Below are 23,987 nucleotides of genomic sequence, written 5' to 3'. Positions count from 1 at the left end.
AACATTATTTTATCAACACAAATATTTACATCGACAGTCTGATGTAATAATATATTTGCTTTGGGTGTTTTGTGCAGTGGGTAAGACTGTTTTTAGTGGCAGGAGAACTATGGCCATTGACATGCACTAGTCTAGCACCAGCGACCTCTGCAAATATAAGGACTGGATGGAATTTTTTTTTTTTTTTAAAGTGTCTCCACATGCCTCCAACACTCTGGTTCACTAGGAAATGAGGCCTTATGTCCAAAATTCTGGTAAAAATGTGTGAGTGAATGAAACAAAACACAGCTCCAGGTCTGTTTGTGATGAGGAAACAACATTATAACATAGATCAGAAAATAGCGTAATATGGCCCTGACCCTGAAGTATCTGTGCAGAGCATGTGTACATAAATCGATTTACCACCTTCCCTGCTCTGGTTATTAACAGAGGGACTTTGCCTGTGGTGCTCCTGTGTGGTGACCTCTCAGACTCTACTTTATCTTAATCGCGGTCAGCTCCCATAAAACACTTGATTAAGAGCACACAATAAACTATACATTACATCTCCTTGTTATTCTCTTCACTTCGTCATGGAGCGGATACAGCTTTATCTAACGCTCAGCCTAAGGATTTAAAGGTGCATTGGATAACCTTTTCGTTTTCTGGTATTAAACCTTTCTATCTTCAAACCAGACTAAGTTACACATCAGATCTGTGGAGAGTCAACCCCACTCACAATCAGAACGCCTGTTTTTTTAGGTATTTTTGAGCTATAAAACCACCTCTAATTGAATAAATGTAAGGTAAAGCTGTTGTTATACTGTGGAACATTCCAAGCACAGCAATGACATCTCCATAGAAACGAGCAGGTGACGGACCATCCACCAGAAAAGTTACACAATGCAGCTTTAACTACGGAGGTGCAAGTGCAGGTTTTTGAACTGAATACCCAACACAGATCTGATCTAATGATGATGAAGGTGCATGAACTTCTAAGGGGGAGGGTCCGCTACTTGCTTATCTCCATGGAGATGTTATCTATTTGCCTGGAACGTTCCACAGTAGGGCATTAAACATATCTCCCATGCATCTGAATTACAGGTGTTTTATACGCTGCAAAAAAACAAAACCTAGTCAAGTTAAGTTGACTTGAATTAAGAAAGTTTTATCTTGTTTGGGTAAATTTCACTTGACAAGTAAAATTATCTGCCAGTGGAACAAGAGTTTTTGTACCTGAAATATGAAAATACATCTTGCTACACTTAAATAAGAAACAAAACAACAACTTTTGGAACTTAAAATAAGAAAGAAAATCAAAACACACAGATAATTTCACTTGTCAAGTTGAATCTACTCAAAGTAAAATGTTCTTAATTTAAGTCAGGGGTGTCCAAACTTTTTTCATCAAGGGCCACATATCTAAACACAGATGAAGAAGAAGACTGATCGAACTGACTGACTGGAGCTCGATACAGTGAATAATTGAAATTTGTGCATGTTTAACACGTTAGGATGACCCATCAGTCTTTATTCATGCTAAGATCCTTAAAATCACACACTAAATATTAAATATTCGCTTTATCAAGGTAGAGTTTTAAAAAAACTTGCAGTAAAACATGCATTTTTAATTGATGCACGGTAATTTGGGCCAAAGCCTGAGGGCCAAAAAAATTTTTCTGAGGGATGCATTTGGCCCATGGGCCATAGTTTGGACATGCCTGATTTAAGTTATCTTAACTTACCTAGATATTGTTGTTTTTTTTCAGTGTAGCTCAAAAGCTACCTAAAAAACATGATTTTTTATCTTGTGCAGGCTCACTTCTCCATAGATCTGATCGTTAACCTGTATCCATTGTGATTACCAAGTTTATTTCCATTGTTTCTGTAGAATAACAAGGCAAAACTATATCTCTATGGAAACAAGCAGATAGCCAGAAAAGTTACACAGTGCACCTTTAATGAAAACTGTAAACTGCACCGTGTAGAATTTCTAAATTAACTGTCAACAAGAAAAGACATTGTTTTCATAAAAATACGAGTGATTAACAACCGCGCTACCTGACTACTGTGAGAGGAAGTTGTGATAATTGCGTCCCGTCCGTCAGCCCTGTTCTCTCTGCTGGGTTTTATTAAACAGGATTTACAGTATTGTGTTTTGTTTCAGCGACTCACTGCGGACACCTCCTCCCCCCTGTGCTGGTCAGTGCCAGTGACACAGTCTCTGTCACCTTCCAGTCTGACAGTCGCCTCACAGACCGAGGCTTCTCTGCCAAGTGGGAGGCTGTGTACCCCGAGGATATCACAGGTACGGGCACACACACACACACAGACATACACACACACACAGACACACACAGAGCCACACACACACACATACAGAGGCACATGGACACATAAACACACACATAGGCACATAGACATATACACACACATAATCACATAAACACACACACACAGAGGCACATAGACACACATAGACACACATACACACACATAATCACATAAACACACACACATAGGCACATACACACACACAGACATACACACACATAGACACACGCACACACACACATACGCACACACACACATAGGCACATAGACACAGACGCAAACACACACACACATAGGCACACAGACATACACACACACACACACACATAGGCACACACACAGACATATACACACATAGGCGCATAGACACAGATACGCACACACACAGACACACACACACACACGAACACACATACACATAGGCACACAGACATACATTATACACACAGGCACATAGACACAGACACACACACATGGACACATATACACAGATACGCAGAAACACACTCACACAGACATGCACACACACATACACACACACACTTATGGGCACAGATTCACACAGACATACACACATACACTCACACACACACACTTATGGGCACAGATTCACACAGACATACACACATACACTCACACACATACACACTTATGGGCACAGATTCACACAGACATACACACATACACTCACACATAAGCACAGGAATAGCAGCTCTGAGGGGGGCGCTTCTCACCTGGGGCTGATGACAGTTCAGCACCTCACTGAGACCCTCCATGAAACACGTCTCCTCTGTCACATGTGAAGACAGCAACGAAGTCATTGCACGAAGAGCATAAACACTAACAAAGGTCTAGAAGTCTAGAAGGTCGATCCAACATTTCTGTGCGCTTCATACACTCACGCTGCGAGTTTGAACAGCGATGCCACAGACGTCAGACGCCAGAGTTGGAAAAATCTGAGAATAAATATTTCAGTTAGTGATGAAAGTATTTTTGTTGCATTATATGGTGTATCCTTGCACGGTCTGCAAGGATACAGGAAGAACAAACACTTAATCACACAATCCAACATCCCATTGTATTCACTCCTTCAAAGTGTTTCCTCTGGAAGGTCTCGGAGCATTTCCTCTGGAAGGTCTTCTGCCACATTTGCCACCACATATGGCATGAAAAAACTATAGCATCATAACTGTCCATAACCAGTTCCCCAGCTAGCTCTCTAGGGGGTCATCCCTATGTTCCCGCAGCCCAATGGTTCCTCATTTCTAAGATTTTTCTCAAAATGGAACTCAAAAATCATGTTATTTTCATTTGTATACCGCATTTAAAGAGATGAGGATTTTTTCTTTGCACCATAACCGCTACATTACATCTGTATTTGACTGCTGCTGGAGAATAGGTTGGGTGTAATTAACGACCAGATTGGGAGAAATGGGGATCAAATCTGATGCAAATTGATTATAAAGGAAATGCGGGAACATAGAGCTTTGGAAACAAATAGCTGAGGGAACATAGAGCTGTGGGAACATAGAGCTGGTGTGGGAACATAAAGCTGTGGGAACATAAAACTGGTGTGGGAACATAGACCCATGGGAACATAGAGCTGGTGTGGGAACATAGAGCTGTGGGAACATAGAGCCTTGGGAACATAGGGCCATGGGAACATAGAGCTGTGGGAACATCGAGCTGTGGGAACATAGAGCTTAGAGCTGTGGGAACATAGAGCTGTGGGAACATAGAGCTGTGGGAACATAGAGCTTTGGGAATATAAAGCGGAGGGAACATAGAGCTGGTGTGGGAACATAGAGCCGTGGGAACATACAGCTGGTGTGGGAACATAGAAGCTGTGGGAACATAGAGCTTTGGGAACATAAACTCATGGGAAAATAGAGCCGTGGGAACATAGAGCTGAGGGAACATAGACCCATGGGAACATAGAGCTGGTGTGGGAACATAGAGCTGAGGGAACATAGAGCTTTGGGAACATAAGCACACTCCCACTTCCTAGCGAGCCTCCTGCGCAGTCTCCATGGATTAAAAAAAATAGAACGTGTGCTTATTTAGTTTGTCTGAGTGCATATGAGCAAAGCAAATCTGTATACGAGCAAAGCAAATCTAATTCAACACAGCACACTTTGGGTTTATGAACCTGGTCATTCCTTTTATCACAGCAAATAAAAAGATGGTCCAAAAGTTTGATCACTAAAATCAGATGCATAAAAATGATGTGCTCTATAACTTGGTGCAGTGATTCATTGTCTGGAACAATTTTGTGTTTCAGAGATCCAGGGCTGCGGCTTTACTTCCAAAGAGGAAACTGGGATCATAAAATCCGCCAATTGGCCCATGAATTACAAGCCCAATTCCGAGTGCATGTGGAATATTGTGCTTCCTTTGGGGAAAAAGATCTACTTCAACTTCACCCACTTTGACCTGGAGGCAAAAGACATTTTTACATCCAAGTGCTACGACGATATAATGATTTATGACGTCAACACAGTAACGAACAGCATCCAGAAATATGGTAAGTGTATTGTCACTGTTTTTTTATATTCATATGTATTATGTATTATTGATACTTTGCAGCTGATGTCATTAAAATTCCTGGGGGTGTGACGCTATCTGTAGGCACTGCACTGTCTGAAGCTCTGTTAATCAAGAGAGACTTTAAATCAAACACCTAAAAAGGATCATAAAAGTTTGTATTGATCACAGGCTCCTGAAAATGTGTCATTTATACTGCAAAAAAAAAAAAAAAAATCTAGCCAAGTTAGCCAAGATGACTTGAATTAAGAAAGTGATGATATGAGTAAATTTCACTTGACAAGTAAAATGATCTGCCAGTGGAACAAGACTTTTTGTACTTAAAATATGAAAATACATCTTGCTACACTTAAAAAAATAAATAAATAAATAACAACCTTTTGCACTTAAAATAAGAAACAAAATCAAATGTTGCTTGAATTAAGAAAAACACACTTATTCCACTGGTAGATCATTTTACTTGTCAAGTTGAATCTACTCAAATAAAGTTAAAGGTTCTTAATTGAAGTCATTTTAATTTACCGTATTTTCCGGGCTATTAGGCACACTCTTAAGCCTCCAACCCCATCAAAAAAATGACTGCGCGCCTGCAATCCAGAGCGCCCTATACACGAATCCACTCGGGTGTCCTAGCACGACTTCAGTAAACTACAAAGCCACAGCGTACGCAAACACGCACGGAGCAGACAGCGACCGCACAGCGAAAAACACCCACAGCCACACTCATCACTCCACACCGACGAGGAACAGAACGGAGGAACGATCCGAAAAAGCGAGTGCAATGTGCCACTTCTAGACACAACTAAACAACTGAGTCACTACGAACACGCCGACAATCCCTACATGCCACAACTGAACAAAGCCCAGAGTCACCGTGAACGTCACAAACAAAGTCCCACTGACCCATCCAACTGTTGTGTTTTGTTTAAATCCAGTGCGGTTTATTTGTGAAAAAAGTTCAAAAATAGACCATTTAATGACAGTGCGCCTTATAATCTATAGCACCTAATAGACCGGAAAATACGGTACCTAGATCCATCTTGTAGTTTTAAGACTTTTTTGTCACTGTTTGCTAATGCATGCTTTGTGTCACCATGGTAACTGCTGACCATTCCACCACAGACATACACCCCTCGAACAATGTCACCGCAAAGTATCAATCATTCACTATGTTATGTTACTAGGTCCATTCTGTGGGACTAAGTTGCCGGCGGGAATCCAGACTAAAGGAAACCGGCTGGTCCTTCGTTTCCATTCGGACCTGTTAACCGAGGCTAAAGGCTTCAGGGCTCATTGGACTACAAATCCTAGCGTCCCCCCTCCAACTGATCCGCCCACACCACCGAACCCCTGGGACGGAATCGCTATAGGTACAGTTCATTTCAATTTTCCTTAAATCAGCTGAGATGGGGAGTCGCTAAAGTCTGTACTCGAGTAAGAATAGAGCTACTTTAAAATATTATTGTTCGAGTAGAAGTAAAAAATAGTGATCCAAGTAGTAGTTTCTTCAAATGTTTAGGTTTTTTTACTTTTACTTGAGTATTGAGCAGAGGTGGGTAGTACTCACAAGTAACTGCATTTACTTGAGCTAATCTTTTAAGGGAATTGTACTTTTTAGAGTACTTTTCTAGCTGTACACTTCACTCCTACTTGAGGAAAGTTTTTGTTAAAATAACAGTACTCTAACTTGAGTAAAAGTTTTTGTTCCTCTTCCCACTGTGAGCACGTCTCCAAGTGACAAAAGCTTTGTGTCGACAATATGAAACGATTTGAACATTTGTGTTTTTTGCTCTGCTTCTTCAGACAGATTTAGTTTGTCTAATTTTTGTGTCCATGCTTTGAAAATACCAGATTTTGTGCATTATTTAATGTTTTGTCCTTTAAACTACATTAACATCAAATTAAAAATCAGATGTTATGTCCCAACTCTGACTTGAATAGAAGTTTTCCTAAAGTTCTTTTAACTCTTACTTGAGTTATTTCTTAAACCACTACTTGAGTGATATTATTGAAGTAACATAACTCTTACTTGATTTTGATTTGATTGTTTTTGGGGTTTTTTTTTTGTTTTTGGTTTTTTTTTTAATTATAATACTCTATCCACCTCTGGTACTGAGTAACAATTTGAATATAAAATGTATTTAAAATCAGACTTATGATTATTAATGACTTAAAGAGGGCCTCAACACCTAAACTCCGGCCACAACCACTGCAACTGCAACTTTATTTATAACGCACTTTAAAAACAACACAGGCTGACCAAAGTGCAACAGAACATAACTGAATAAAAACAATAAAACAACACATGACTAAAAACTTAATCTAATAAAATGTCAACAACTCCAACTATGTCAAAGGCCAAAGTGAACAAGTGCATTTTTAAGAAGAGATTTAAAAACAGGTACAGAAGAGGCCTGTCTAATGTGTAAAGAAGCTGCTGAACTGGGTTAGTCAGGCCGGCGCCACCTAGTGCCTCCACCCAATTTCATTTCTTTCCAGCGACTCGGTCAGGAAGCGGAATACACTAGACGATTCGCAAAAACCCTGAAAGTTGTAGACCACTCACTGGCCAATCAACGAAGAGCTGTGAAGCCATGACAACAAACTCAAGCGCTTGTCTGGGTCCCTTTTGTGGAACAGTGCTGTGTTGACGACAATTCCCGAGACCGAGGATTTAAAGAAGGATTGAATGGTGAATTTTATCAAGGGGAAAGACGTTATTGCCCTTCTTCCTATGTGATTTGGCGCATTACATACGTCACGACCAAATAGCAGCGATTGGTTAAATAAAAAAGTACTTGCCTACTGTCGAGCGAACAAATCCTAATGCTACGAAGTGAGACAGTTTCCACAAAGTGAAACCGGCTCATGAATCAGGAGGACTAAAGAAAAGCGTGAGGAAGGAAGAGGGGCGGGGTCTGGAGGTATAAAAAACAATGTGATTGATCCAACAAGTATTCACACTTCAAACTCCGCCTCTGCAGCCATGTGTTTGTAATCGGTGCGGTTTTGCATGATGTCACATAGTACTTGAGACCACTGAAAACAGCACACACTTAAATTTAGTTGTTTTTGACCGGAAAGGGGCAAATTTACCTAATTTGCGCTAAAATTTTTACACACTTTTGCTAATAAGAACCACATCTGCTCTTCACAGATAAACACATATTAGAGGTTGGTCCTGTTTGTTCAAGTGAAAAAACTATGTATCAACTTGCAAAAATAAATTAGTTTTTATGTTATCTTTGTAAATACACTGTTTTATCACTTTACTAATTAGAATTAAGTGAAACATTTTGATTATCTGGAGCGAGCAGCCGGTAAGACAAACAAAATTTCGAAAGTGCTGTCAAAGCTTTATAGCGAACTTCTCTAATGGGAATGTTTTTTAATTGCAATGCAGTCTGGGTAAGATATTTTCAGCGCCCAGGACAATGATGCTGTCACCTGCTCAAAGTCTGCTTATTATTGGGGCTAATTTTGACCACAGTAAAGGACACTGAGTTTGGCTTATCCGCAAAGCTTTCCAGAAATAGCAGCTGTTGAAAGTTGCACTGTCATAACGTTAAAGCAAAAACCTTCAAACATCAAAGGCCTTAAAATAGCTTTGTTTTTCTTTCTTTTTCTGCTAGAAATAGTGTCCCAAATATAATTTCTCAACTGTAAAAAAAAATATTGTTTAAAGGGCCCATATTGTACCATTTTGTGATCTGTGTTATAATATTTCCTCATAACAAAAAAATGGGACAGAGGAGGAAAAAGTACTGAAAAATTGGAATTAAGTAAAAATATCTTTCCTTTGCTTAATTCCTACTCAAGTAAAAATAAAAGTAACCATCTAACGTAAAAAGTCTGAAGTAAACATCTAAAGTAAAACAGTACTTTGAACATTTAAAATGTAATTTGAGTAAAAGTTACTTAGTTACTTTCAATTATTTGATGTAAAAAAAAAAAAGGTCATAATTCTAATCCAGCAAAAGTTGTTTTAGTCAACTTTTAGATGACACAGTGCAAACTAGGGCTGGGTATCATTCAGAAATTGCCGATACAATACATATCTCGATACGTAAGCCACGATACGATACACATCTCGATTCATAAGCCACGATACGATACATATCTCAATACAGTGAGCTTATACGATATATTTCAAATCAATTTGATACAGTTCTATAAAAAATAAAGGCTTGTATCATGGATGTGATACTAAAAGTCTTTGTTAAACTACTTCTTGTGCAAAGTGAATATGAAACACAAACATTTTAATCATCAAAACAGTGAAAATGTCAAATGTGTCACTTAAAAAAGTTTCATTCCTCTGAACTGGCAACAAAACTGTAGCACTGTAACAAAATAATTGAGCCAAATATACCAAAAAATACTCTTGGCGATATATCGATACAGCAGCCCACGATATCAATACTGTATCATTACATTAAACGATACGATATATCGATATTTCAATATTTTTGCCCACCCTTAGTGCAAACTTTATTTAGTGCAAACTTTGTACATTTTAAAGACAACTGAGCTCACTCACACTCACCAACACTGAGCTCTTCCTTCTTTTTCACAGAACTTTATAGAACTTAGAACTTTAACTGCATAACAAATTTAACAAATAAAAAAAAATACAATTCAACAAATTCTGAATGATATGGTGCAACTCACAACACTACAATAAAAAAGAAAGAAAATTAAACCAAAATCAAAGTATGCAAAATGAAAATTGCACACTGACTGCTGATATAAGAAATGAAAAAGTGCCATGACGACCTCGATCTGTGACTTGGCACCAGCATCGTCCAAGTTGGTCCAAGACAGACGGACGGTTCTGTACAGTGACTGGACAGTCTATAGTGAAAATGTTGCGTGAGCAGCCTGTGCTATTTCCTTTTATTTCCAGCCGATTGGATAAATTTTTTTTTCTCTATCAATCTGATTTTACTCAGTAACGAGGGTGGATTCCAATTTAATTAAATAAAATACTTGGGTCAAAATATACTTGAGTAAAAGTAAAATGACCTATATCAAAAACTACTTAAAAATTACAAATTACTCATAAAAACTACTCAATTACAGTAACGTGAGTAAATGTAATTTGTTGCTTTCCGTCCTTGAGCTTGGAGTTGTGTTTGTATATTTAAGCTCTAGAGTTCTTCTCTCACACGGAAAACTCTCTGCTCCACCTTGTGATGTCATGTGGTAATACAGGAAGTACTCCACTGTGTTTTTAAACTCCATATGTTGTACCCCTGTATTGTACTCTGAAAATAGAAGAACCACTGGACTGATTTCATGCTGTTTCTCTCATGCAGAAGTTTAATTCAATGAAATATAAACATTATCAACAGTGTGTTTACATGTGGATCATAAACCTGTATGGACACAAGATGGCAGAGTACGAGTTCACAACGCAAAAAAAAACGGATGGTCTTATATAAAAACAAAGCAATACAAAGTTTTCCTAGCCTCATTTCACATTTAACTTCCTACAGATAGCCAGATAACTGTTTTAACAATGTACATATAATAAACGTAAAACATTTGGTAAACCCCACCTGAAAATAGAAGAGCCACTGGTGTGATTTTGTGCAATTTTGTGCAGAAATTTAATACAATGAGGAGAAAGAGCGTGGAGTTTCCCAAGTGATGGGTGAAGGCATTACCAATCACCAAAACAAAAGATCCCAGGCTCAACAGTCGATCACAGATATGATGGATGTTACTGAAAAATAAACTAGAATTTTTTTTTTTGTGAACTTTTGACTATTTTTAAGGCATATTTGAATTAATATTTATTGCAAATCTTTTTACTGTTTTTACCCTCTTAATATGAAATCACACTATGTACCACATCACTGCAACTACGCACAGAGCAAAGTATTAGGGGCATATAGTACCATCGTAACCTATCACCAATGTTGGGGAGTAACAGATTACGGAGTTAAGTAATCAGAGTACAAATTATGAGTAACTGTATTCAGTTACAGTTACTGTTTCAGTGAATGGTAATTGGATTACAGTTACTTTGTTGAAATAAATGGATTACACAGCGGTATTTTCCAGTTTCCAGTTACTTTTTTAATTTCAGTGACACCACTCATTGCTGGAAACTAAACTAAGTCTAAACTAGATCTAAACCAGGTCTAAACCAGGACTAAACCAGGTCTAAGATAGATCTAAACCAGGACTAAACCAGGACTAAAACAGGATTTAACAGGATTTAACCATGTTGCATGGACGTGTCTCCTCCTTCTCTATCAATAATATTTTTAATACGGTTAAGTAAAGTCTGGGTTTTTTATTGTCTTTTAGCAGATAAAACATCTTATGTTACGATATCCTAGTATTTGCTTCTTTCCAGCAAATCAAGTAATCCAAAGTATTCAGATTACGTTACGCACTTTAAGTAATTTAATGGATTACGTTACAAACTACATTTTGGGGTATGTAATCTGTAATCTGTAGGGGGAATACATTTCAAAAGTAACCTTCCCAACACTGCCTATCACACATACACTTTCTTTGGAATCATTTGGGTGATTTCAATTTCAACCCTGCAATTGGCAATCTCTACTGAACTAAAGGTAAAAGTAGCTTAGTTGAACAGAGCATTTTGAGCTTTGGAGAAGTAGACAGACAAATAATAAAGGATTAGTCAAACATGAATGAAACAAAACACAACTCCAGGTCTGTTTTTGAGGACTTAACCACATTATAACATGGCTTAAAGCTCACAAGAGTCAATTCTGTTTAATATACAGCCTTTAACAACTTCTAAACTAAAACCGCCGTTATGAGAGAAGCCTTCCTCTCAGCAAACACACGAGTAGACCTACATCGAAAACACTGTACACCCTGTCCTATCTCTGTCCATATTCACACCTCTGTACACACCTCCTTGAGCCCTCCGATGTGTTGTAGAACAAGGTTTGACGTGGTGGGGAGATAACATGAAGTGGCATGAGCGCCGGCCGCCCGTCACAGTCTTGAGTCGTCAGTAGATGGGCCTCAGGTGGCAGAGGGCAGCGCCAACGCAATCACACAATCACACACACACACTTTCATACATGGATGTGCTGCCCAAGGGGATTCTCGCTACGACTGCAAAGATTGTTCATAATAATATAATGTGTTATGTCCAAGTTACCCTATGTCCAATATATAGATTTGAGAGGCTGATTCAATTACACAGAAATGACCGTTGTGAGATTTAAGCCATGTTATAGTGTTGTTACTTCATCAAAAAGTTGTGTTTTGTTTCATTCACACATGGGTTTAAGTTTATTTGTATAGCACAATTAGTACACAAAGTAACTGAAAGTGTTTTACAGAATAAGAAATACATTAAAATCACAATACAAACAAATAAAAATAAAAATAAATAATCATCATAAAATTTAAAAGAGAGAAACATTAAATTAGAGATAAAGTTTGAATAACCCTTTATTATTAGTCTGTCTACATTTCCAAAGCTCAAAATGCTCTGCTCCACCTATAGTTTTCAAGTCAATAGCGATTTTTTTTACCTTTTGTTCAGTAGACAATAGCAATTCCAGGGTTGAAATCATCCAAATCATTCTAGTGAAGGTGTATGGAGTTTAAAAACACAGTGGAGCACTTCCTGTTTTACCATATGACATCACAAGGTGGAACTTAGGCCCTGTTCACACTAGTACATATTCGAGTCGTTTTTGTTGTGGATGCAGTGTTCGTCCACAATGATCCAATTGAAAACGGCTCCAGAGACGGAACAAACTGGTGCCGCCAGCTTCCACGAATTCATTTGAGTACGGATCTGATCCGGCACTGTGTGGACGCCTGAAAATGTTGATACACTGATGTAGATCTATGCACCTCGAAGTAGCCAATTCACCGCCAAAACGCTAAGAGGCTAAAATATATTCACATAGGTCTATGTGTATGACCTGCAGACGAATAATCTCTGAAAAGTTGAATCATCATCTCCACCGCGACAGAAGCACAGAACAGACTCACCATCAGCAGAACACCCCTCTGTCACGGCTCATGCTCAGTCTCAGTTTATGCTAATTAACTATGCGGTTTTAAGTTTCGTTTCTGCAAAACGTAAACTATGCGTAAAATATGCTCAAAGCTATGTGGATAAGGCAGGATTGCAGACATAGGCTACGTTCAGACTGCAGGGCTTAATGCTCAATTCCGATTTTTTTGTGAAATCTGATGTTTTTGCGAGGTCATTCACATTTCCAATTAAATGTGACTTGTACGTGATCTCCAGTATGAACGTTAAATGGCCAGAAAGTGTCTCGCATGTGCACTGGAGACAAGACGACGTCAACCGCAGCGAGTGTGCTCTGTGTTTATGGAAGTTGTCCAAACATGGACGTGAGCATTGAGCACCTGGAGATTTTAAAGTTCCTCTCGTACCGGAGCCAGAACATGAACAACTTACTTGTTTTAAAGAGGAGATTGAGAAGGAGAAGGACGTGGCCGTGGCGTTTTGTGGGGCAGCGGCAGCGACGTCCGTTGAAAGGAACGTGTGGATGCGGAGACGTAGCCAAGAGTGGTGAGTGGTGATGTGCTTCGCTTCAGTGACATGGTGTTCATTAACAATTTTCGCCTACTTCAGCGCAGAATAGTGACGTTTGTGGCTTGTTGATAACGTGTAGGTTGGATGAATGCGCTTTGGCTGTTCACACTGAAGTCGCATGTCAAAAGATCAGATATGTATCGGTTTTAGGACCACATATCCAAGTGTCCTGGGTCGCATTTGAAAAAATCTGATCTGTTTCGTTCAGACTGTCATTAAAAGATCAGATACAGGTCACACAGGGGCCAAAAAATTGGATTTGGGTCACTTCAGGCTGCAGTCTGAACGCAGCCATAGAAACAATGTGTGTGGATGCAGATCGTTTCCGATATGGGGATATGGTGATACGTGGATTCGTGAATGGGGTCTTAGACTATGTTCAGACTGCAGGGCTTGCTCAATTTGGGATTTTTCTGTGAAATCCGATTTTTTTTGCAAGGTCACACACATTTCCAATTAAATGTGTTTTGTATGTTATCTCCAGTGTGAACTTTAAATGCCCCAAAAGTGTCCCCCATGTGCATTGGAGGACACGACGATGTCAACCACGGCGAGCGTGCTCAGTGTTTACGGAAGTCGCCTAAATGCTGGGCTTGTCTCCCAAAATACGGTCCAGTTCTTGGTAAACAGGACAGGTTACACGTCCACGACCGCTTCGTTTGTTTGAGTCTTTAGTCTCCTTGTGTTTGGCTCACAGGCTCTTTATTTTTCGTTGACACTGGAGCCAGGATCGCCTGTAGCTGTGCTCAGACATTTCTTTGGCAATCATTTGAAAACTGCCGGGTTCCGATAAGACCCCTCCAATTTGGCCTGAATACAGCGATCCCCTCAAATATTAATTAACTCACTATCCTTGATTTCCCTCCATTGACCAGACTTTGAGCCTGACGTGTAGGTGGGATGAATGTGACCTGGCTGTTCAGACTGAAGTCGCATGTCAAAAGATCGTATCGGATATGTATCGTTTTTAGGAGCACATATCCAAGTGGTTTGGGTCGCATTTGGAAAAATCTGATCTGTGTCATTCAGACTGTCATTAAAAGATCAGATACAGGTCACATAGGGGTGAAAAAATCGGATTTGGGTCACTTCAGGCTGCAGTCTGAACGTAGCCTTAGTGTTTTCTTTTTGAGAGAATAGCTTAAATATGCAGGGTTGGTGTGTTAAACATGCGTGAATGAAACAAAACACAACTCCGGGTATGTTTTCGATGAGGAAACAACATTATAACATAAATCCGAAAATAGCGTAATATGGGCCCTTTCATTCTTTTTTTTCACAGACTGGCCAAGCACTTGTGGGAAACCAGCGATCCCTCCTTCCATTACGACGCGCATTGTGAACGGAGAGCCAGCCAAACCCCACTCCTGGCCCTGGCAAGTCTCCATGCAGGTGAGAGTCACAGTGAATATGCACCAAGTTACATCACATTACATCAGATCAGGCCCAGGTCTACAGAGATGCAAAGGGGGGCAATGCAACTTCAGTTAATCATGTTTGCTCCCTAAAATAAAAGGTGCACTGTGTAACTTTTTGGTGGAGGGTCCATCAAATGCCTTTTCACCATGAAGATGTTATTGCTTTGTCTGGAATGTTTTACAATTTGGCACTAAACCTATCATCATGGAAACCAAACTGGATGGAGTTACAGGTCAGATCTGTGGAGAGGCGACCGAGCTCACAGTCAGAATGCCTGTTTTTGTAGGTGTATTTGAACTATAAAAGCACCTGTAACTTTAACTTCTTGGGTTCTTTTTAAAGACAATGCAGTAAAGTGTGTTTACCTTGTTGACATGTTTCGGCTGCTAGCTGCAAGCCATCTTCAGAACTGTCACCGGTGTTGGTGGTGACGTGTCGTTTATCAGCTGTTGTTACTTCCTGTAGGCGTGGTCAGACCTGATGGACCTGGCAGGTCGCTTAGACTGACCACGCCTCCCGTCGCCCGGTGTCTCTGGAGGAGGGTGTCTCAGGCGTGTGAAAGGAGGAACGCGCCGTCATCACGGTTAATGCTGTCCGTGCCTCGTTTCCTGATTTCAATGGCCTCCTTGATCCAGCGTTTGAACTTGTTGTTTTCCGATCCAATGACCCGAGCCCCGTCCCAATCCATAATGTGGTTGTTCCTTTTACAGTGTCTGATATGGCGGATTTTAGGTTTTCCTGTTCTGCTTTGTCTTTTTGTGTTCTGGTGAGTCTCCCTGACGTTTCCTTCTCGCATTCCTTTTGGTGTTCCTTTTTTCGGATGTGAAATGCCTGGCCTGTTTCCCCTATGTATGATTTATTGCATGATTTGCATTGAATTTCGTAGATGGCATTGCATTTTTGTTCTTGTGGGATTTTGTCCTTGGGGTGTACGAGCTGTTGACGGAGTTTTGTGTATGGTTTTACTACAGTGCTAATGTTGTGTTTTTTCATGGCTCCTGTAACTAAATAAACGTGAAGTAGAGCTCTGTTTAATATCATACTGTGGAACATTCCAGGCAGTGCAATATCATATCCAGACCCACACCCAAAAAGCTACATAGTGCACCTTTAATATGTAAGCCTATTATGTAGTGTTGGGTACCATTCACAAGTTGCCGATACAATACATACCTCGATACAGTGAGCTTACAGTTCGATACGATAAAATAAAATATAAAATCTAAATCATGGCTGTGATACCAAAAGTCTTTGTTAAACCATTTCTTGTGCAAAGTTCATATGAAACACAAACATTTTAATCATCAAAAAAGTGAAAAAAAAAAAAAAAAGTGTCAAATGTGTTGCATAAATGAGTTTCCTTTCTCCAGACAAGCAACAAAACTGTTAGCCAGGCTGGCACCACCTAGTGCCTCCACTCAATTTCATTTCTCTCCAGCGACTAGGTCAGGAATCAGAATACACTAGTTTGCAAAAACCCCAGAAATGCGAGTCCAGGCACCAGCCAATCAGCGAAGAGTCATACATTCTGTGTTGGCAACGATTCCTGAGATCGAGGATTTAAAGCCGGAACAAAGAGAAAGTTTGGTGAATTTTATCAAGGGAAAAGACGTTATTGCCCTTCTTCCTACGGAATTTGGGAAAAGCTTAATATACCAGTTAGACCTGTTAGCGGCGCAATACATACGTCACGACCAAATAGCAGCGACTGGTTAAATTAAAAATGTACCCACCTACTGTCGAGCGAACGAATCCTAATGTTGAAACCAGCTGATGAATCAGGCTACAAAACTGTAGCACTGCAACAAAATAATTTAGCAAAATATACTAAAAAATACTGATATATCAATTCAGCAGCCCACGATATCAATACTGTATCATCACATTAATCAATACGATATATATCGATAGTTCAATATGTTTGCATGCTCTTACTATTATGTTTGCACCATTTTGACACTCAAATGCACCCTGAGTCAGTTTGGTCTACACATGGGCCTGCATCAGATACACAAAAGAGATTATTTGGTTAATTTATGTAACTTTGTTTCTTTCCAGGTTTTGCCAAATTCTCGACCCACTCACGCGCACATCTGTGGAGGGACACTAATCCACAAGAACTGGGTCCTAACAGCCGCCCACTGCTTTATCAAGTGAGTATTAAATAGGGCTGGGAATCATTCAGAAGTTACCAGTACGATACATACCTCAATACAAGCCCATTTTAATAATCAAAACTGTGAATATGTCAGATGTATTGCATGAATGAGTTTTCTTCCTCTAAGCAACAAAGAGTAGTTCCTCACGTGTGTCTGTTTACATCCACACAGCGCAGATCGAGGTGAAGCTGCCGATTAGCGATAGTGACTCTACTTCCTGTGTACTTTATTGCCAAACTTTTATGCTTAAAAAATAATGTATCTGAAGTATTGTACCACATTTCATAAATAATAATAACACAGTTTTGACTTGTATCTAAACAGAAGTAGAAGTGCAGAGCTCTGATCTTTTGAACACTTAAGAATTTCAAAGCAAATGGTTTTAATGTAGACAGGAAACAGCTGATGCGCAGCTGTGTCTGAGTCTGACCCAAGTCCAAACATAAGTCCTAAATATTTGTCAGAACCTGCCGGACAACTTCAGTTGGGTTTCCATGTTCTGCATCGCATTAAATGATACAATATATTGATATTTCAGTATTTTTGTACACCCTTAGTATTAAAATATAAAAAAATCAGATACTAATCGACAGAGGTGGGGATTTGCAAGTCGTGACTTGGACTCGAGTCAGACTTCAGGCAATATTTTTAGGACTTGAGACTTGACTTGATAAAATGGACTTGGGACTCGACTTGGACGTGAAGGTCACTGACTTGGGACTTGACTCAGACTTGCTCGATGTTACTTGAGAAGACTTGATGCTTCTCCTAAAAAAATATATGTTTTTAGCAAATACTTTTCTATTTTCAGTTGATAAATGTGGTGCTGAATTTTACAGGAACAAACTGGAACATGTCCCTCCCACTTCTGTTTGTTACTTTGGATGTAACTGAAGTACTGTGATGTAGAATCCTCAAAAGTACTACAGTAATATACAGTATAATACAGTAAAACAGAGGGAACTAAAAAGAACAAGATCTTTTCATTTCAGTGCAGACTACGCAATAAAATAACTGTTATTAAGAAGTCTTAAATCTTAATTCTTCCTATTCTGACTGTAATGATTCACACTAAGATTTTGTCAAGACATTTAAAAAGGGAAAAAAAATCATTTCTACAACTCTTAAATAAATACTCATATATAAATATACCATAACTTCTGAAGTATAATTTAGTTTAAAATTCATATAAATTGCAAAAATCTAAGCTGTATTTGGTTTAAAGTCTTGAAACGACTTGAAACTCAGAGCAGACGACTTGGACTTGACTTGGATTTACGGGCCAGTGACTCCAGACTCGACTTGGACTTGCCTGTATTTGACTTGGGACTTGACTCGGACTTGAAGTCAGAGACTTGTGACTTACTTGAGACTTGCAAAACAACGACTTGCTTCCACCTCTGGTAATCGATACGAAAACTTGCACTGAAACTATTAGTGAGCAAATATCGATACTAAAAAACCACATTCACAGGACAGAAATGAGCCTTTCCTGAGTAGCTTTAGAATGATTTTGAACTGTTTAAGAACAAGTATAAAAGCACATAGACTAGTATACGCCCATGGACCACAGATATAAGGTTGTATAATCATATAAAAGCTGTCGTGATGCTGCTTCAGGTTTGTTAGAGTGTTCACAGAGCCTTGTTAAAGATGTCTCGACAGTCACGTTAGCTAATAGTCTGATAAGGAGCCGTTTAAGCTGACATCCTGGAGACATCTCAGTGCGCACGAGGTGAACAAACGCAGCTAATTAACTCAACTTCTGTAAGAAAAAATAATAATAATACGTTTCAGCTTTGAGCATCAAAAGGGTGTATTTGACAAAGCAATCACATTCTATTTGCTTAATTACACTTGACCTAAAAGCGGAATTTGAAAATATACATAAATAACTTTGTGAAGATGCCTTAAAGGTGCACTATGTAACTTTTGGGTGTTATTGCTCTGCCTGGAATGTTCCACAGTGTGACATTAAACAGCTCCACCTTTTATTTATTCAATTACAGGTGGTTATAGAGCTCAAAAATACCTAGAAAAACACATATTTTTACTGTGAGCGGGGTCGCCTCTCCACAGATCTGACCTGTAACTTGGTCACGTTTGGTTTCCATGAAGATAGAAAGGTTTAATGTCATACTTTGAAACATTTCAGACAAAGCAATAACATCTCCATGAAGCAAAGCATTTGACAAACCTTCCATCAGAAAAGTTACACAATGCAGCTTTAACAGTGTTGGGAGTAACGCGTTATAAAAGTAACAAATTACTGTAATGCATTGCTTTTTGCTGTAACGCAGTGATGTTCGGCATTACAGGGAAAAAAAATGTAATATTGTACTCAGTACAAATGTGAGTAACGCTCTTTACAATGCTTTTTTAACCTGGATTAAAGTGGTGGGTTTTTCTTCCTGCAAATTCACTAAAATCACCACGATATCAGCAGCGGTGAAACACCGGAGATGAGCCCGCGTAGACGTAACGTAACCGCGAGTGAAAGGACCAGTGCAGAACTCCGCGCTCCACGGGGTGAACCATTGCTGACACTCTGGTTTAGTGCTAGTTTAGTCCTGGTTTAGACTTGGTTTAGACCTAGTTTAGTCCTAGTTTAGTCCTGAGTTCAGTCCTGGTTCAGCTCTGGTTTAGTCTTGGTTTAGACCTGGTTTAGTCCTGGTTTAGTTCTGGTTTAGTTCTGGTTCAGTTCAGGTTCAGCTCTGATTCAGTTTTGGTTTAGTCCTGGTTTAGACCTGGTTTAGTCCTGGTTTAGTCCTGGTTCAGTTCAGGTTCAGCTCTGATTCAGTTTTGGTTTAGTCCTGGTTTAGACCTGGTTTAGTCCTGGTATAGTTCTGGTTTAGTCCTGGTTCAGTTCAGGTTCAGCTCTGATTTAGTTTTGGTTTACTCCTGGTTTAGACCTGGTTTAGACCTGGTTTAGTCCTGGTTCAGTCCTTGGTTCAGTCCTGGGTCAGTCCATGTACAGCACAAAAGTTCAACATCTTTGCAGTTATTTTGGTGAGAGTAACTTAAAAGTGCTGCGATAGTAATGTTTTTACATTTTAAATGCAGTAATATTGTAATGTAACAAATTACAGGAACAAGTCATAAATAACGCATTACAGTTTTAAAGTAACTTGCCCAACAGTGTAAATGAACGGTGGAAAGTGCTCAAAATGGTGCTTATAGAGACCCTGCATGTGACATCAAGGCCTTGCTCTGATCAAACGAGCCAGACTTCCAACAGACCTCCATTGTAACGTTATTAAGTCACCTGCCTGAACAGTGTTGCGCACAGAGCTGTAATAAGCAGAGAGATAAAGACACAGGTTCAGTGGTATCGGATCCCGAGTGAAGCTGACAGACGAGACAAGTGGAGCTGCCATCAGTGTGCCAAATACCCGTCAATAGTCAAGGGTCCCCATCTCCGAATTGTTGAGTGATGCTGATTCAAATGTGAAAAAAGAAAAGACACCACAGTGGACAGCCTAAAATGAATAGGCCCTATTCAATTGATTCAACTTCTAAAATGAACTCCATTTAGCCTCCTGTGAGAAATGCTACAGTCAGACTAGATCCAAACCAGAGTCTGCTGCTGTTTCCCGAGCTCAGTGCTTCTGCTGCGGGCTGATGTGGTGAGTGTGTACAAAGTTCTGCATGCTGCTGTTTTATCAGTTCAACTTGAGATGAGGATGGCCCGTGGTTTTAATGGGGAACAATAGAAACCTTTCACAATTGGAGGAACATCAGGAATTTTGGGTCCAGGTCCGTATGGGATGGCGTATGGACTATTTCTTTATTTTATTTTATTTTATTTTTATTATTAATTTTATATAATTTTATTTTATTTATTTTAATTTCATTTTATTTTACTTTTTTTTTAAATTATCATTATTATTATTATTATTATTATTATTTATTTATTTTATTTATTTTTTTAGGCTTTTTAGGGGGTGTAATGGGTTAATCGTAGGGGTGTAACAATAACCGAAATATCGCGATATCGTATTGTCAAAATTCTCACAATAATATCGTGGACCATCACAATATATCGAATTACAAGTCTCTTTGCTTAAATTAAGAGTTATGGGGCAGCAGTAGCTAAAAAAAGACAGAACTATGTAGACCATGATCCTTTGCTCCGTTTCAGTGCAGACTACAAGAAGAAATAACAGTTTTAAGCACTTTTAAGTCTTAGTTCTTTGGATTAAGTCTCGTCAAGGCATTTTAAGAGGAAAAAGTCACATATTAATAGTTTTGTTTGCCTCCACTAAATATCGCAATAAATATCGTACTGTGAGATGTATATCGTGAAAATATCGTACAGAGAGATTTGGATATTGTTACATCCCTAATCGTGAGCCTCCCCACCATATCATGACCTTTCCTACGATATCACAGTAAATATCGTGCCGTGAGGTTCATATCGTGACAATATCGTATCGTGAGACTTGGATATCGTTACACCCCTAGTTAATCAGACACTGACTGCGGTCAAATCTGTGAATTTATGACCCGACCACAGACAATCCACGTTACTAGAATGCTGACTACTGTCGTTGAGACCGTCAATATGGCGGCCAAACAAAAACGGTCACGTGACTGCAGGGTCTCCATCAACAGGACATTGACTTCCACAAATACTCAGGCTTTACTGGCACTGGAAAATGTTAAGACATCAATATCGACTTAATAAAACTTGGATTGTGAATATTCAGTATTTTTCAGTGGTCAGAAAAGCTTGTAAGTAGCTATAAAATAATCTTTTGCTATATTTATCTGAATTCTGCCAAAAAAAAGTTCAATCTTAAATGCAAAATGATGAGATATTAGGACTTTTGCCATAGCGATTATATTTATGTTATGTTATTCATCAAATATGGAACAGTGGAACATTAATTAACACGTGTTTGTACAACATGTATCTGTGCCAGTCATGTCACCGCGGTCCCTTTGGCAAGACACAAAACAGGACACAACAAAATACAAAACATTCACTCCAAACACATGACTACCATCTTGAGGTCTTATATTACACAAAATTGACTCTTTATTACAGCTGACAGTCATACAAAAGCATAGTGCAACATGGGTGTACAGAGTGAGTCAAATTATTGTTATATGCTGTAGGAAAAAGAGGAGAGAGAGAGAAAAGAAAGTGGGGAAAACGACGAGGAAAGGACAGATGGGAAAGGATATACAGAATTTTATTGCTAGGAGTTTCACAGATTATACATCACTGGAGCACATTTATTGCACTGCAGATCTTTAATTTTGGGGCCTTTTTATTTCCAGACACTTCAGCTGAAAGAATGCAGAATGTTTTAAATTACTGTGAAAAGCAGCGAGGCATTTAATAAATAAAAAAATGAAAAAAATAACATGATTCTGCCCTCTGATTCACAGTTACGCGGACGAGCTCCATCGGTGGCGCATGTGTCTGGGCAAACACAACCTGACCTTCACCGAGCCCACCGAGAACTGCCTCAATGTGACTGGCATCTACCGGCACGAAGGCTTCAAGTACCCCACCGTGCCCACCGTGGAGTTCGACATAGCCCTGGTCCGACTGGATGGGGCAGTGACGCCGACCGACGAGATCTCCTTCGCCTGCCTGCCTTCAGAAGAGGAGGTGCTGCCTGCAGGGAAGAAGTGCTATGCGTCGGGTTGGGGAGATGAAACAGGTGCTTTAAGATCGTTTCCTGCTAAGGGTTTGTGACAGGGAGGTTTAGAATGGAGTTTGACAGAGAAGTTCGCCCTCTGGTGGACGCTCTGGGTAAAAACTGTTATAAGAGAAGGTATTACTCTTCTATGGGGTAATATGACCAATACAAATATTTACGTTTTAAAAATGTATAAATATTTTAAACATGTCAATAAAACAAAAAGACTGTATGAAATAAATATAAATCCTAGTCTGAACCAGGTCTAAACCAGGACTGAATCAAGACTGAACCAGGACTAATCTTGGACTTGAGAAACAGAGAGAACCCGGAATCCGTGGAGCAGGGTGTCCACAAAGTGCGGTTGTGCGACAGCTGCACTCAGCCCTGTGGGGTGTGGAGCTCCACGCCGGTCCTTTCTCCCGCAAGCGCACCTCTGGGCCCGTCCCGACACTCAGTCCTGGTTCAGTTCTGTTTTAGTCCTGGTTTAGTCCTGGTTCAGTCCTGTTTTAGTCCTGGTTTAGTCCTGGTTTAGTCCTGGTTTAGTCCTGGTTTAGTCATGTTTTAGTCCTGTTTTAGTCCTGGTTTAGTCCTGGTTCAGTCCTGATTTAGACCTGGTTTAGACCTGGTTCAGTCCTGATTTAGACCTGGTTTAGACCTGGTTCAGTTCTGGTTTAGTCCTGTTTTCGTCCTGGTTCAGTCCTGGTTTAGTCCTGTTTTAGTCCTGTTTTAGTCCTGGCTTAGTCCTAGTTTAAGTCCTGGTTTAGTCCTGGTTTAGTCCTGGTTCAGTCCTGGTTTAGTCCTGTTTTAGTCCTGTTTTCTTCCTGGATTAGTCCTGGTTCAGTTCTGGTTTAGTTCTGTTTTCGTCCTGGTTTAGTCCTGGTTCAGTCCTGGTTTAGTCCTAGTTTAGTCCTGGTTTAGTCCTGGTTCAGTCCTGGTTTAGACCTGATTCAGTCCTGGTTTAGTCTTTGTTTAGTCTTGGTTCAGTCCTGGTTCAGTCCTGGTTTAGTCCTGGTTCAGTCCTAGTTCAGTCTTGGTTTAGTCCTGGTTCAGTCCTGGTTTAGTCCTGTTTTAGTCCTGTTTTCGTCCTGGATTAGTCCTGGTTCAGTCCTGGTTTAGTCCTAGTTTAGTCCTGGTTTAGTCCTGGTTCAGTCCTGGTTTAGACCTGATTCAGTCCTGGTTTAGACCTGATTCAGTCCTGGTTTAGTCTTTGTTTAGTCTTGGTTCAGTCCTGGTTTAGTCTTTGTTTAGTCCTGGTTCAGTCCTGGTTTAGTCTTGGTTCAGTCCTGGTTTAGTCTTGGTTCAATTTGTTTTTTCCATTAT

At 39.6% G+C, this 23,987-nt stretch overlaps 1 protein-coding gene across 1 annotated transcript in view; it reads left to right on the top strand.

Moving 5' to 3' along the window:
* zgc:154142 (uncharacterized protein LOC555481 homolog) overlaps positions 1–23,987 on the top strand; it is a 65,459-nt gene that overhangs the window by 24,916 nt on the left and 16,556 nt on the right. The window contains 6 exon segments of the mRNA XM_055158500.1: positions 2,147–2,287; positions 4,595–4,837; positions 6,042–6,227; positions 14,715–14,824; positions 16,910–17,004; positions 22,408–22,685. Of these exon segments, the coding sequence (XP_055014475.1) occupies positions 2,147–2,287; positions 4,595–4,837; positions 6,042–6,227; positions 14,715–14,824; positions 16,910–17,004; positions 22,408–22,685 (1,053 nt within the window).

The sequence above is a fragment of the Boleophthalmus pectinirostris genome, unplaced genomic scaffold, assembly GCF_026225935.1.
Source record: "Boleophthalmus pectinirostris isolate CB_2022bp ecotype Guang Dong unplaced genomic scaffold, ASM2622593v1 HiC_scaffold_22, whole genome shotgun sequence".
Classification (NCBI taxonomy): Eukaryota; Metazoa; Chordata; class Actinopteri; order Gobiiformes; family Gobiidae; genus Boleophthalmus; species Boleophthalmus pectinirostris.
The sequence above is the reverse complement of the archived record's forward strand: the minus strand, read 5'-3'. Positions and strand labels throughout refer to the sequence as shown.